At 42.8% G+C, this 16371-nt stretch overlaps 1 protein-coding gene across 1 annotated transcript; it reads right to left on the bottom strand.

Moving 5' to 3' along the window:
• Positions 1 to 1714: 1714 nt before the first annotated feature.
• Positions 1715 to 15677, bottom strand: ULK3 (unc-51 like kinase 3). The gene is made up of 16 exons (XM_053463624.1): positions 15514 to 15677; positions 14583 to 14723; positions 14119 to 14239; positions 13364 to 13468; positions 13142 to 13285; positions 11048 to 11130; positions 10565 to 10720; positions 9879 to 9984; positions 6497 to 6537; positions 5865 to 5967; positions 5404 to 5468; positions 5228 to 5303; positions 4472 to 4512; positions 4005 to 4046; positions 2105 to 2171; positions 1715 to 1842 (listed from the first exon to the last, which is right to left on the bottom strand). The coding sequence occupies exons 1-16, from the start codon at positions 15613 to 15615 to the stop codon at positions 1826 to 1828; spliced, it is 1410 nt and encodes a 469-aa protein (XP_053319599.1). The 5' UTR covers positions 15616 to 15677; the 3' UTR covers positions 1715 to 1825.
• Positions 15678 to 16371: the final 694 nt, after the last annotated feature.

Genomic DNA, 16371 nt, shown 5'->3' with positions numbered 1-16371 from the left:
CGTAAATGAACCTCCTATTTCATAGAACTTTTTAGTTTAATGATAAAGACTCTTGTCAAGGTAAAAAATGTCTTTGGTGCCAATATTTGCCAGTGCAAAAGCTCATCTTGCCACATCAAAGCATCCCATATGGCTAAAAGAAAACCCAGTTTTCAGGACCATCATTAACTCTAATGGTGGCCTGGGCAAGCCTCAATGCCCCCCCCTCTGTCCTATTTGCCCCCAACAACCTGCTCTTATTGGTCGGGGTACTAGGGGAATACTTTAAAATTTACAGCATGGCTATGGAGAGGGCTAAGGGAAGACTGGAATAATTGCAGGAGCTAAAAAAAAGTACCGGTATTACTTATAACTTGGCATAGATCAAACAAAAACCACAATCGCACTATTAAAAAAGTATTGGTCAGATGTTGTGACCTGAAGCCTAGAAGACAGACAGACCGACCTCAATAAATACACAGCGTGATTCTGTGTTGTAAAACCTGTTTGAGATTATATCTAGTACTGTATTGTTTTGGGTAAGAATACACCGTTTTACACAGACTGTAGAAAAACCCCTTAGTGTGTATAATGTAAGTTGTGTGTTTGAAGCTCAGTATTGGTGTGTGTATAGGACAAGGTCAGAGATCTGTAATGTACAGGGCATTTATTATATTATATTCTTCAAATGCACTGCGATTAAAGCCATATTACTACCAGAGAATGTATTAACCTAAAATATATGTGCTGTTGGAGAGTTAGATCTCAAAATGGCAAAAGTACAGCATCATTTACAGAAAGGGTTGTGACGTCACACAACAGCTTACCAGTAGAGAAACCCCTTAAATGCAAAACACACCTTGGACAGATATAAATGGATCCTTCAAATAACTAAATTAATGGGTCGGGACACAAGATAACAACACAAGTCAGTTTGTTCTAGACATTATATCAGATGGATAAAAATGTTTATACCCAGAAATGCCCAAGTCAATATTCTTGGAGGTTCATAGGATGCATCCTAGAGCAGAGAGTCATATTTGTACAACCTTTCTTTGCCTGTGTACCAACACTGTGTTTTGGTCTCATTTGTAGTCTGATCTAAGCTGTGATTTGTTGTGTTTGTTGTTCTCTTTTGTGCATTTTCAAAAATTCTAATTTGTAACCGTGATTAAAATGAACAATTTGGAAATATGTGTAATTAGCCACATTTCATGCGTAGAATGTGATTGTAGTCTTTATTTATCATACCATAAATATCTTATATCTAACTCCATACAATGTAAATGTATATTTCCGTGTGTAGAAACATTGCAGGTAAAAGGCACCGTCTCCATAGATGATGCTGAAGACTCTATGACGTGTCAGTATCTACAGAGCAAAGGGTCATCTGCCCTGAGCACAGGCTTAATTTAGGGACCCCTGTCACCTGTTCTTGGGCACCCTCAACAGCCGCCAGGGGGGTTCCATGGCATAATATTCCAGAGCCCAGCATCAAATGGTGGCACAGAAGAGGAATCGCTAGAGAATAAGTCTGTGACAGCAGCTGCACAGACCATCGCCTCCATTGCAGTACCACATCTACTACTGGACTGGCAGGACGCACTGGGGAGGCAACTGAACTCCAGCAATACTAGAATGATATATCGACCTTTAAGAATGGTATGCAAATGTCAAAATGTGCTCGCTTTTATTTTTGGGTAACCCTAAGAGTTTTATAAAACACAATGAAGCAAGCAGTTGAAAATAATTTAATCATTGTTAGTTATTATATAATCACAATGCAATACATACATAAAAAGGAACATGTAAAATCACACAGTAGTCGGTGTGCATCAGCAGGTGGTCACTGCAACGAACATGCTGTGAATGATAAAATTGAAGAAACTGTTACGGAGGAGAAATGAAGGGCAAAAAAAAGGGTAAAAGAAGCAGAAGGAGCACATTACGAGGAAGTGTAAAGAACTATTGAAGGAAAACACAGAGAGATGAATGAGATAAATCCATAGAGGGTCACAGAGACGGCAAGCTTTGTAAAAGGCAAAACCGCTCAGTGCAGCGAAAGTTGTGAAAGACATTATATATATATATATATATATATATACATATATGTTACTGCACTCACAGCCTCGAACAGACTCCGAGAGGCCTTCCTGATCAAGGGATTCAGACTTCCAGTCAGATGTCTTCATCTTTGGACGAAAACAAGAAGATTTAGTTCACAAGCACCAAGCTGGTCATTGATATATACCGTATTGGCTCGGATATAGGCCGCCCCCGTATATAGGCCGCACCCTAAAAGTTTGTTGCTTTTTTAAAGAAAAAGTTTTTCTTTAAAAAAGCACCAAAAAACATGCTGCCACTCTGTCCTCCCCCCCCCCCGAGATATGCTGCCACTCTGTCCTCCCCCTCCGAGATATGCTGCCACTCTGTCCTCTCCCTCCCCGAGATATGCTGCCACTCTGTCCTCCCCCCCCTCGAGATACGCTGCCACTCTGTCCTCCCCCCCCCTCGAGATACGCTGCCACTCTGTCCTCCCCGCGATATGCTGCCACTCTGTCCTCTCCCCCCCCCCGACTTACCAGAGCAGACTCCCGGGTGTCTTACGGGGCCGGAGGGGGACATCTATGCACATCGTGTATACAACTCCCGGTGCCGGCACTCAGCGGAAGTGCCGGCACCGGAAGTTGTATACGCGTATTGCGTAGATGTCTTCCGCCGGCCCTGCAAGACACCCGGGAGTCTGCCCTGGTAAGTCGGGGGGGGTTAGAATGCATCGTGCGCACGTTCACCGGCGCATCGCCGCTGCCGGTGAACGTCCGCGCGATGCGCTTAGACAACCTCCCGTGCCGGTACTCCCCCCCGTGGAAAGTGCCGGCAGGGGAGGCTGTCTGAGCGTATCAGACAGTAGGATGCAGGTCCCCTGCACCGCTGTGGGGGATCTGTATCCTAACCCCGCTGCCTGCCCGGCGCCCGGGACTGCACGTCCCGGGCGTCGGGCGCTAGACCCCGAATATAGGCCGCACCCCCACTTTAAAGACTTAAAGTGGGGGAAAAAAGTGCGGCCTATATTCGGGCCAATACGGTATATATAAAAGTCCCACAATTAATTGAAATTTGATATAGTGTCATAAAGCTCACAAGGAGGGACGTTTATTTCAAAGGAGGAGAAATGTTAGAACAAGAGGTCATAGCAAAAAAAATGGGATGTACATGTACGTCATGCAATTTTCACCGCGGCAGGGACACTTATCAGGCTATTCAGCACCGGTACACGGTTACGTAAGAAACGCCCGATCTGGCCTTTCCTTCTGGTAGGTATGACTGCTGACACCCACCAGAAAGTCAACGGAGCACACGAGAGACTCAGAAAGGTCTGCCTAGAACCTGCTGGGATCTCTGATTGCTCACCCAGCTGGCTGATCGCACGCATAGGAGCCTCTGCTTTCTGATCAATACGGGGTAGATAGGAGGAAGAGAGTGAGAAACATCGTTTCTCCCTCTTTCCACAAAGTGAAAACGTTAAAGTTAAAAAAATAATGAAATATAAATTAAAAAATTAACAATACCGTGAGCTGTGATGTCATTTTGACATCAGTGGCATACATTAGATATTTATCCATATTGAACTAATAAGAGTTAAAAAAAGAGAGAAATAATAATAATAATAATAAAAGCCCGGTCATCCCATTGCCCCAAACCCCTTAATACCAAAGTATTAAAAATACTACCCCACAGGGATAGATGTGGCCCTCTAGAAAATGTGGTGGTGGGGGGTATGTCTGTAATCAGGGATTTGTGTTGGTACTTGAAACATGGAAAGAGAGAATTGCAAAAAAAAATGTATGGTACGTAGGGTACTAAAACAAAGTAAGGAAATGGTTAAGCAAGACTTTGCTGTATTCACTAACAAAAAACAGTCTGATTTCATAGCTGGATTGTAGGCTATGAAAACCAAAGCAATGTACGGCCCCAGGTATAAAGCCCTGTCCGTATTACTATTTTTTTGGTACTTTAACACTTACCTGCTCTTTTAGGAATTCTGCTCGTCTCATAAGTGTCTGAATCTGTGGGGAAAAAAACCTTATCCGGTTAAAAAAACCCACACACTTTTAAACATATAAACTTTTAAACTTATAAACATACAAAAAATACAAATATACTGAGGAAACCCCTTTACATCTCTAAAGCGATTGAATAAACAGAGATAGTATGTGATATAGAGGGACATGAACCCTGCTACCTGTAATTCGTATCGATGTGGCAATGCGGGAACACTGAAATAGCCCAGCAATAACCCTTTACCTGCTAGAAAAATTCAGACCTTGGTAACCTGCCCATCAAGGGCAACTAAATTATAATATGTGGCTTTGCTTGACAGGTATATTATCGGCTTTTACTCCTTTATATTTCTTATTTTTTCTTTGAGCCTTTGAATGTTTTTTCACTTCAGGATTATCAGTGTCGGTATATGGCATAGACTTCTGCTCACCTCTGAATGCAATAGCTCTCTCCTTCTTCCAGGTGGCTCAGCTGCAAGAGATCATGACAGGAAGGCTCAGCTAAGTTATTTAAAAAGACAAAAGCACAAGTTCAGCCTTTCCTTTAAATATGCGAGATCTTATTGTGAGGTTCTGACACTGGAAACTGATCTCAGAGCAGATTATTTAGATTTTTTGTGATACATTCTAGTGGGCCAAAGCCCACCTAAGCCTTCAGGGGCCTTCAAGTAACGACAAAATACCTAAATACGGTAATATCCACAAGTACAATGGGGGGGACACAATTTTTAAAGAGTTCCTCCCCACCAGTTTCTCCGTGGAATTGGAAATCAATGTACCGTAAAACTAACACACCACACCAAGTGTTAAATTAGAGAGGTTAGGAAAAGCTGTACGCTGTAACCTAGCAAAGTCATCTTTAGAGATTCACAATATATCAGTGCATCTCTCCATCAGTCGCTCTTATTGCCCTTTATAGTTAGGTTTCTCTATGTATCGATATCTATCATTATGTCTCTCCCCACTGACAAAGACCTCATGAGTTATTGCAGCGAGAAGCACCAACATCCACTTTAGCAAACAACTGCATTTGTAACTGTCAGATAAAACCATAGTAATCACATCGACTTTGGGATGTAATAATATATAAACACATTATATACATGTTATATATATACAATTACATTATAGCTGAAATTCAGTGATATCCTTAATTGCATATAGATTTGGAATTTGTTGTAACTCACCTGATAACATTAGTAGCAGCTCCCCCAGACTCTGCTGGTATAGGTCGAGGGCATCGACCATCAAACCCTCCTCATCCTGTAGACACAATGATGGAAGATGGGAGAAGAAGCCGAATGGCATCCTGTGGGGTCACGTTGATCCTAGCCACGCCAACCTTCCTCTTTCAGCTACTTACCTTAGCAACAGCAGCCGAGGCCACGTCCAAAGCAGCATATAGACGCGGCTTGTCCTGGGCCATTTCTGAGCACCATGACAAGCATCAGCATAAAACAATAATACAGAAGAGAGATTGTTAAAATGAAAAACAGCCACCCATGTAATATATTATAATAGATCACCCAGATTACATCCTATGGAGCTGTGAGGCCAGTGTAGGTTGCACAATAGGCACCAGAAAAGCAACCCATCTGGTATAGTAGCCCAAGTCTAGTTAAGTCTATTCTGTTCTCTAATAACATATTTGTATTGTAGTAGTATATTGTATTATCATATTCTATGTAGTGCAATTCATCCAGTTGAAATACACAGTGTCTCGTGGCTTTTTACTTAATGTGCACACTCTGGTAGGTAACACAGTGGTTTGGAACAATCAGATTCCAGGCTGATCACGACACCATGCAAAGTGCTGGAACTCACCCCTCAAGAGTTCCCGTGATGAGTGGCCTTGCATCAAATGAGTTTTGTTACTTGAGGACACCAGGACCTTCAGTTCCTCTGCTCTAGAGACGTACTGGGAGACCTGCACGGACAAGAAGCGAGCAAGGTACAGGGTAAAGAACCACAGGTTCAGAGCCCAGAGCAGACTCAATTTAAGAATACCCACATACTTAGGAGACACAGACTAACATAGTCCTAGAAGCCCTGGGATTAACCTCTAGAAACCAATGAAAAGACCCAATTGGCTGGAACATTCAGTTGGGTTCTATGGTGATAAGGCCACTTTTCAAACTTTGCACCAACATCACTTTTTTTTTAACCACACAATATTCATTGTAAGTATTTCACCTCTTTATTATCAACATTACAAAACCACAAGAAAACCCTTTAGAAAATGTAATGCTCTGTATTTGGAAAAAGACAGGGTGATATCAGGGCACCACTGCGTGGCTTCTAGGAAAGAATATGTCAGGGATGCTTGACTATGTGCTATTGTGACTGAAAGCAGCCATGAGATAAAATAATAAAAATAATCTGGGGTGCTTTTGAATGCTGGAGCGATGTCTTGTTAAATTGAAGATCCTTTAAAACATCAAACTGTCCATACTAACCTTTGACCTCAAAGCTTGTTTTCTTCTGGCATCTGTTTCATCTACAAGACACACAACTACATGATCAATTGTCCTACAGAAGCGCATGTAACCTCAAGTTACTCACATCAATTGACCAATATCTACCATATCAACGTAACTTTTGATTTAAAGGTCTCTGTGTCCACTAGGCACTTAAGTATAAACGTGCATATAAAAAAGAATTGGCACAAGTCCAAAACCCTGCCCCATTCTCCTGCTTTTGGGTCTATTTCAAGCTGTGGTTTTGGTTCAGCAAAAGGTCTAGGGTCCCTCGGGAACCCCTAGAAAATAGCATGATACAGAGATACCGTGTTTCCCCGAAAGTAAGACAGTGTCTTACTTTCTTTTTATCCCTAAAAGCCCCACTATGTCTTACTTTCGGGGTATGTCTTATATTGGGAAAAAATTGAGAGTGATGGGAGTTATGATGTACTTTTAGAGCATAATTAGATCATGAAAAAGACATTGGAAATGGTACAGCATAACACCCATCACTCTCACACACTTACCAATCAACACACCTACCAATCCACACGTATACCAATCCACACACATATACACAAATCCACACGTATACACAAATCCACACACATATACACTAATCCACACACATATACCAATCCACACACATATACACCAATCCACACACATATACACCAATCCACACACATATACACCAATCCACACACACATACACCAATCCACACACATATACACCAATCCACTCTCACTTAATGCTTTCCTACCTTTCCTTTCTTCTTTCAGCTTCTTTTCCTCCTCTTCGCTCCTCTTCTTCAGTTCTGTCTTCTTCCTGGTTCAGAGGGCACGGACAGCGGTGGGCGCGGCTTCAGTGTTGTGCGCCGGGATCTGACAAGAAACCCCGGCGCACAACAGCTGTTGCCGCGCAGATCACAAGGGAGCGGTATCGGAGGTCATTAACAGACCTCCGGCTCCCTTGAGTGATTTTAAGCCGGGTTGAACCCGGCTTAAAATCACTCAAGGGAGCCGGAGGTCTGTTAAAGACCTCCGATACCGCTCCCTTGCGAGCCTGCTCCTCCAGCGGCGGACATTACTGTCCGTCTCTGGAGGGGTGCCGGGTGCCGCAGGTTGGCACCCCCTGGAGTGTGGCGCCCTGTGCGGTCGCACACCCCAAAGGTCGGCCCTGCTCTAAGGGGCCGGCCTTAGGGGTCTGCGGCCGCACAGGGTTTAAATAAAAACATCGGGGGTTTTTTTCAACTTTATTTAACATCCTCCATGTTAAATAAAGTTAAAAAAACTTTATTTAACATGGAGGATGTTAAATAAAGTTAAAAAAAAACCCCGATGTTTTAATTTAAATCCTGTGCGGCCGCAGACACGTAAGGCCGGCCTTGGTGGGGACTTCCCGGCCCCTTAGAGTGGCGGACCCGGCAAATCCCCCGTGTTTCCCCGAAAGTAAGACATATGTCTTACTTTCGGGGTACGGCTTATATTAGCCGACCCCTCTGAAACCCCCGATACGTCTTACTATCGGGGGTGTCTTACTATCGGGGAAACACGGTAGCTTGCACTATTTATTTTTTTCATTCAATTTTTACATGAGAAGGCCTGGCCTGTAAATTACCAAAAACCGGTCCTCAGCCCCTCACAGCGCCTAGCACTTTTAAAATATACCATTTTGTATAATCCAATGTACCATGCATAAGTACAATGTTATTAAAAATGATGTTAGAACAATGGAATTGAGTGTTTTATTTCTTATTTATCTTTTCTCAAAATCACCAGGGGGGCAATGCAAAATTATGCAATTTTAACTTAACCCCTTCAGTCCTAGGAGTTTTTGGTACCTCAAGTCCGTGAGACATTTAGCGCTATGTCGGTTCAGCGATTATTCTCTTTTCCTGTGAATAGTGTACCCATGTAAACTATATATTGTTTTTTCAAGCAAAGATAGAGCTTTCTTTTAAAACCATAGTTGGATGATTAGCTGAAAACTTGATGAGAAGATGAGAAATTTAGTAAAGAACTAGCAAAAATTTGAAAAAAAAAAAATCTTTTAGAAATTTTCCCTCTGAATCCTCACAAAATTAGTTACAGTGATGGAAAATCCCCTCCAAGTTTATCAATCCAGGTGTCATGATTTCAGAAATACCTAATTTATATAGATTTTCCATACTTTCCCAGCACTTATAAGGAACATACTATAAGGTGTACATTATTCGTAGAATTTTTATGCTTGTTGCTTAACGAGTTTGTGGGTTGTGAGGGCAGGAGGGTTATACTGGGTAGATGTGTTAGGGCAATGGGATGCAAGGTTTTTTTTTTCTTTTTTTATATATATATATTTTTTTTTTTGCATTTTTTATATGTATTTTTTTATAATGGTTAGAGGTCCTCTTAGGGACCTCTTGAACATGTTATTAATTCCAGTGATGTTACAATGACATCACTTAGCTCACTTTATTGTTTTTTTATATTATTATTATTCATTGTCATTTTTTAGTGATTTATTTTAAAATCACTAATCATTTTTTTTCTTCGTTTTGTGTTTCAGCATGGGAGGAGGGTGAGAGACATGGTTTCTCACTCTCCTCCCTGCGGTCCCCCCGCACCGATCACACTGTGATCTATATGCAAGTCCCCACAGACTAGCATAGAGATCGCAGCGCCTGCGCCTCATCGAAGCGATCGCATATCCCTGCAGGGGATATCCTGTCCTCCGATGACCTTCCGGGTGACGTCAGCAGTGACGTCCATAGGGGATTAAATCACTACAACCCAATGGCAAATAAGCACACTTGGTAACTTTATAAAAGAGCTGCCAATCTAAATATTAACCCTTTAACAGTCTATTACAAAAATGTTATTGTTGTGCTTCAATGGTAGTAACCAAATATTTCTAATACAAGGGCCTTATGAAAACAATTACTTCTCCCCAGCTAAACATATTCTTGTATCCAAATATTGTTGTTTACCTGATATAACAGACATAACAGTACCAGCTGAGATGTTCAGATATAATTAAGAGGAGAGGAGGTCTGGAACCCTTTGGGGGGGCATGTAAAGCTAAGTGGCCCCTTGGACTCCCCCCCCCACATACACTAACGGTTACACAAAAAGTCACACACACTTACCTTGTGCACAGTCTGTCTTCGGAGCCAGATGCCTCTCTACTATCTGTGTGTAGAATTAGCAAAGGGCTGGAAGCCAGTTGCAAACCCCCCACCCTCTGGGCTAGCCCACCCCTGACTAAGAGTGATCTATGAGGGATCCAGGCTGTGTGATCTTGAGAATTCAACCCTTCACACTTGACTGCATAGCGGTATACTATGTGTAACAATACAGTATAGTGCATTAATGATGGTTATGAAGAAGTCCTTACAGTGCAGGGCAGGGATGAAATAATCCAGGGCTCTGCAATATAGTGTGAGAGCAGTGGCAAAATCTTCAGCCGCATCCTTCTCCACAGCTTCAATAACCAGGGAGGCCTACGGGATCAATGGGGATAAAAAAAAAACACAAGTTTATGAGTGGTTTGTCAAATTAGGTGACTAAGCAAGAAAAAGAGGGTTCATTTACTAAATAGCAAATTCCAGAATAATCATTTTCACCCAGCCTTTTCTTGTAGGAGAAATCTACCAGGTTTAGTACATCATAATGCAAATTAGCAGCACTTTTGTACACAATATTTAATAAATACACAGCTTCATATTATTTGTAGTAATTCGGGATGCAGTTTGGAGCTCGTCAGTATGCTCCAAGTTTTTTGTCCTATGCTGCTCTGCACAGAAAGGTCAACCCTGCCTACTGCGACAGAACTTTGAAATAGAGAAAACTATTTGTTTTCTAGCAAAACTATAGAGGGGGCAACGGGCAGTATAGAGTCTCTTAGTCACTTAAGAGCGTTTTCCATACAGAATTTTATTCTACCTAAAGTTATAAGGAACCAAGCAAATGGAAAACAAAACAATGGGATTCCCCAATCAAACAAACTTTAGGGAATGTATCTGATAAATGGGGAGCGAGCTAATGACAAAAACTATATCTACGGCCCATTCCTTTACGTACAGCCTTCTGTAGAGACTCTTCACATGGCATGTGCTCCAGGTCCACAAATGGATGAGTGAAGAATTCTGGGAATGAAATTCGTTCATCGGGGTCTCTCTTCAGAAGCCTCTGCAACAGGTCCCGGCATTTAGGGGACACTCGTGGCCTGGTGGGAATCTAGGAGTTCGAAAGAATATAAGCGGAAATGGGGAAGGGCAGGCAGTACATAGATAGGAAAATAATTTGCTCTCTAATGTTCTGATCTATGTCTTTGTGGTGTTTATCCCACATTGCTTCATTTCTCGATTTATGCTAACTTTTTGATTCTCATTATACTATTCCTTCTTATCCATACTAATGGTGTTCTGATACCCACAGTCACTAATTACTCATTCAGTTTCTTGGACTGTACACTTGCACTCTGTTTCCCTCGCCTTAATTGTTTCCTCATTCTCGCATTCCTGCCGCACGTTCCTGACCCTCTCTATCTCTCTCTCCCACTACCTCTATTGTTCGGCCACTGCGGATTTTTTCCTCCAGTTCTGAGAAGGATTTGGATGCAAATGGTGCCTTCCCAAAAAGAGCCTCTGGAAACAAAAAGAAAAGAGAAATGCATAGACTCAAAGTAAATGCAATGGATCACTTATGGTACCTTGGGCCATTGTCACCAGTACTCCCTCATATTTTGATCACAGTTAAAACACCTTTATTTTTCCCCATATAAATTTTAGGGTTTTGGATGAAAACAGTGTCTTGGAACAAGGGGGCTTAGTGATGCCTTGGATGTAAAAATCCATTCATAAAATGTCCATGTACCTATCAGGTTTGTTCTTCCTGGATCCCGCAGACTAAAGTAGAATATACAAGTGGAGTAGAATAACCCACAAACACACTCGCCGACAATGCCCTGCATGACAAGTGCTACAACCTAAATATTTTTAGCATATTCAACTCTTACAAACGTCATAATTCATAGTAGACAAATGTTCACAAAGCTGACCAAGACAAGTACCGGCGAGCTTGTTCCATAAGCTAGAAAATAACTTAAGAGGCAGCAGTCTCGTATAATCCTAGTTTTTTATGTGTTTTTTCAGCGAGCCACGTCCAGTGGCTTGTCTATAGACACTTATATATCTAGAACAGGGCTCGACAAATCCCAGGCGCCAGGTCGCCATGGCGACAGAGAATTTTGTCCTGGCGCCTAGGTTTTGTCAGCCTCTTACATCCAGAAAAAATTGTGGATGTAAGAGGCTGAGTCACCACATGGGGGCGCTGCTGCTGTCTGCCCAGAAGTCTGGGCAGACAGCACAGCCACTCCGAGCCCGCCCCCGAGCCTGAGATCACTCCCACGGAGTGATCCTGTAGGCTGAAAACGCGGTTGCTGGAAAAGCAGCAATCGTGTTTTCAGCTGCCACAGGCAGCCTCAGGGAAGGGGTTTGTGTGTTGATTGGGTCCCCACACAAGTCTGGGGACCTCACCCAACACCCCCCAGCTGCCTGATCGCTCCATGGGAGCGACAGCGATCGCGGCATTTAGGGGTTAATTCCCGTTTTGGGGGCTTTGCTGCTGTGGCAGACCAGCAACAGCAAAAACGAGGCCCCACAAGCCCTTTGATGACTCCTGTAGGTATGGAAGCCTACAGCAGTCATCAAAGAGACTCCCTCTGCAATGGCTGGTCCATAGACCAGCAATTGAGTCCCAGCTGCCAGAGGCAGCTTCAGGGACAGGGGAGAGGGTTCTTCGGTCTCCACATGAGTGTGGAGACCAGCCCCAACACCCCCCCCCCGCTGCCTGATCGCTCCCTGAGAGCGACAGTGCAGCGTTTACCCCTTCAATGATCGCGGCGTTTTAGGGGTTAACTCCCGTTTTGTAAGGGGCTCTGCTGCCGGTGGTCTGCCTGGAAGTCCAGGCAGACCAGCAACAGCAAAAAAACGAGCCCCCACAAGCCCTTTGATGATTCCTGTAGGCATGGAAGCCTACAGCAGTCATCAGACTCCCCCCTGCAGTGGCTGGTCTATAGAGGCAGCTTCAGGGACAGGGTGAGAGGGTTCTTTGGTCTCGCCATGAGTGTGGAGAGCAGCCCCAACACCCCCCTGCTGCCTGATCACTCCATGAGAGCGACAGTGCAGCGTTAACCCCTTCAATGCCACAATTGTGTATGACACATTCGTGGCATTGCAGGGGTTAACATTTGTCCCCACAAGCTTGTGGGGACTAAATATCTGTCAATGCTGTGCTCCAATGGAACATCAGCATCGAAAGAGTTAAAAAAAATGAAAAAAATGTATTTAAAAAAAAAAACAAACAGCACTGACCTGAAAGTCCAGGGTGCTTCCAGGTCAAACGCTGTGATTTTAATAAGTGGGCTGATGATGATCGGATCCCTCCTGACCAACTGTTAGTTTAAAAAAAAATCCTGGCTCCTAACTTTTTTACCTGGCGCCTAGATTCACAACAAATTTGTCAAGCCCTGATCTAGAATATTAATAAAGGCATTATAAAGTTGGCCTGACGAGGTTATCATAGTTATCATTTAACATATTGGAAAGTCGTTCTGCCGTCACAATAATTTTCACATCAATGGTAAGGGCAACTCACCATACAGAATGACGCCGACAGACCATAGATCCACCCTGGCATCATAGTGCCTGCTGCAGATCATCTCTGGAGCCATATAAAGAGGAGAGCCTCTCAGATCCTGGGTTTCATCCTGAGAAGACATGTGCTGAGCGAAACCAAAATCTAATGAGGAGATGAGATGAGGCTGAAAAGATCAATTTATTTACTTGCTTTATCACACAGCTTGAATCACACACTCACCAGACAACTTGAGATGAGGTCTGTCCAAGCTGTTGAGGAGAATATTCTGAGGTTTCAGGTCTAAATGGGAAATGTTTCTCTCATACAGGAACTTAAGAGCACTTGCTGCGGTGAGAAAAGATGGAGAATCAGAGCGCACAAACTGAGACAATAGTGCAGTATTCTAAGATGTCATACGTCTGAATAGTTCTTAGGACTTTAATTCCTATTAGAACAACATATGCACCCATTCTCTTAGAATTGACTCTCTCTGTTATAGAAGTACTCCAGTTTCTCACCTGGTACCCTTGGTCTTCCCCAATAAATGGGGTGAAGGAATAGAATAAAGAACTAGGAAATGTAGATGTAATGTGTTAGGCTGGATGTGACAGCACTGTATGATGCTAGGGGCAAAGGTTTGGCGTTGGTTTAAGACCGCGATGGGCAGTCCACTGGGACAAATAACACTGAGTGCCATAAGGAGCACTAACAGAGAGGAAAGATCTAAACTTGGTAGACTAGAGAGTAGATAGCAGAGTAGGTATCAGTATGAGATGGGAGCCATAAATGAGCATAACTTTGGGAAAGTGTCAGTTAAAAGAAGTACAATAGGAGAAACAGGTGACCATACCATTTAAGGGGACCTGGCAGTTTATAATGTATCCATTCAATATGATAAAGTGCCCGTGGAGAGTAAAAAGACTACCAGCAGAATTAAGGGTAAGGGAAACTAAGAAAGAGCATAGGAAAGGGTGCTCAAAGAGACATGGACATACCTAGCTGCTGAAGGAAGATCTGTACAATGCTTTCAGGAAGAATCCTACGCGTTCGGATAAAGCGTGATAGATCGCCCCCTGGACAGTACTCTGTGATTAAAAATATATAGTCCCGGTCCCACTGTAAAGCATGAAGAAAAACAGAAGGGAATGGTAAATAAAAATATCTACATATCTACAACTTATATAAATTACAAAGATTGTCACGACATCTGGTATTAAAACTATAGAGTGTGTATGTATACTGTATCTCGGTACATATTAAAGGATTGCCACTGTGGGAATTGTCAGTCATGCTGGGCCTTTGGACCTTCGACGGCCAAGAATTTACACTAAGGCTCTGCTGGATAGAGTGACAATGAGGCTCATAGGTCCATATAGTATACAAAAATTTATAGAAGTACTTTAGCATCACAATTTCTCATGAAGAAATGAAAATGAATGTCCAAACCTAAGCTGACTACCTGGAAGTCCTTCAGCTCGAGGATATGCGGGTGACGAACTGTCTTCAGGATCTCGATCTCGGTCAGAAGGTTCTCCACCGATGCTTTGTTCAAGCTTTTCTTGCTGACACATTTGACAGCCACCACTTCACGTGTGTTCCGCTAATAGATGCAAATAGATATATATATAGAGATATATAGAGATATACCGTATATATATATATATATATATATATATATATATATATTTCAAGGAAATTGTACTCCCATCATAATATGAAGCTGTCACAATCACCATACTTTTTTTTTTTTTTACCTACAGCCAAAAATAACTTTTATTTGGCCAAAGTAGAAAAAAGTGTAATATTTACATATTCTGAGCTTTAGGAACCTCGGGGGTCTTTTTCTCAGATAAAATCGGGGTATAGAAATGTACCATGTCAACCGTGGAAAGGGGAAAAAAAGCAAATTTGGCGGATATGACACCTTTACTGGCAAACTGAAGAGTACCAGAATGCAAGGTTTTGTGACTACTTAGGTCTCTTCTTCAGGAATATGATCAGAATATGCCTGTTGGGTTATTTTTATTCTACACACTATGACATCATGTGTACGTAGCAAATAAACTAAGTTGGACCCCTTAGCATTCACCAGTCTACGTATTTAGCAGATATCGTCCTAAAACGATGTACATTGGCTTTTATGCAAAGCACCCTGCAAAAAAATGAATCACCAGAATTATAATCGTAGGAGCCAAAGCTCCGTGCCTCACCCGTTTATAGGGGGCACTTAAAATGTGACGTGTGGCACTGGAGTAAAACAAGGAAGGGAGGATATAACGGAGTTACAGCAGCTACAAGGAAATATTTAATACAATGATTTCTTTTTATTCAAATCACGTTAACGTTCTCGGTGTGGTTCCAAAGCCACCGTCACGCGCAGGGCACCTCACCTTCCGGTAAGCCTTGTACACTGTGGCATAGGTCCCGCTGCCGAGCTTATCCGTCAGAATGAAGTCATCGAGCCGAGGAGGGGCCCAGCTCGAAGAGGCCATCACCAGCGGGGAACGCCACACTGCGCTTTACCGAACCTCCGTGCCGTTGCTCATGGTTAGGGCTCAGCAGGCGGCTGTACAGATACGGTTCTGTTCTGTTATGAACCTGTCACCCTGCGCTTCACTTCCGTGATGCTATTAAAGTTACAGTGACTTCTGATCGAGCCGAAGGCAATGGCGAGACTGTACACTGACGCCACCTAGCGGCCCAACGGAGAAACACACTGCAGCCACTACGCTTCCCTACACAAAAGGGAGAGTTGTGGTTCTAACTTTCTCACTTCCCTATTCATTAGAAAGGGCCAACGCTGGTAAACGGCGCCAGCAAAAAGGCAAAGCTGTATCATGCATAAGTCAAAAGGTGAAGAAATCTCACTGATTTAACTATACATTATACAAGGCCAGCCCAGCACTTCCTTCAGTGCCACCCTAACCCCCAAACACTCTGCCTGTGCCTTCTTTGCCCCTTGCAACATACACTCTGGCATACACATGTAAAAACACACATGCTCACACTCACTTATTTATACTAACACACATTCTAACATATACTCCCTCACACTGCTTATATATGCACATTCATGCTCACATGCAAACATAACACATTAATCCATTTGCTATCACAAACACACACTCATGCTAACACACACTCCATCTCCCACCACTTACACATTCTTATACACAAAACACATTCATGCTCATACATACAAATGCTTTCACATATAGATTCATGTTACACACACTTATACATAGACA

Source organism: Spea bombifrons, chromosome 4 (assembly GCF_027358695.1).
Source record: "Spea bombifrons isolate aSpeBom1 chromosome 4, aSpeBom1.2.pri, whole genome shotgun sequence".
Taxonomy (NCBI): domain Eukaryota; kingdom Metazoa; phylum Chordata; class Amphibia; order Anura; family Pelobatidae; genus Spea; species Spea bombifrons.
The sequence above is the reverse complement of the archived record's forward strand: the minus strand, read 5'-3'. Positions and strand labels throughout refer to the sequence as shown.

What these genes read in the sequence shown, in the direction of transcription:
- ULK3 (XM_053463624.1), bottom strand. Translation starts at nt 15,615, where the DNA reads ATGGCCTCTTCGAGCTGGGCCCCTCCTCGGCTCGATGACTTCATTCTG. An exon ending in GCAGTGGCCGAACAATAGAG is followed by an intron (nt 10,721 to 11,047) that starts GTAGTGGGAGAG and finishes TCGAACTCCTAG; the next exon opens with ATTCCCACCAGGCCACGAGT. An exon ending in GAGAGCTATTGCATTCAGAG is followed by an intron (nt 4,047 to 4,471) that starts GTGAGCAGAAGT and finishes TTTTCCCCACAG; the next exon opens with ATTCAGACACTTATGAGACG.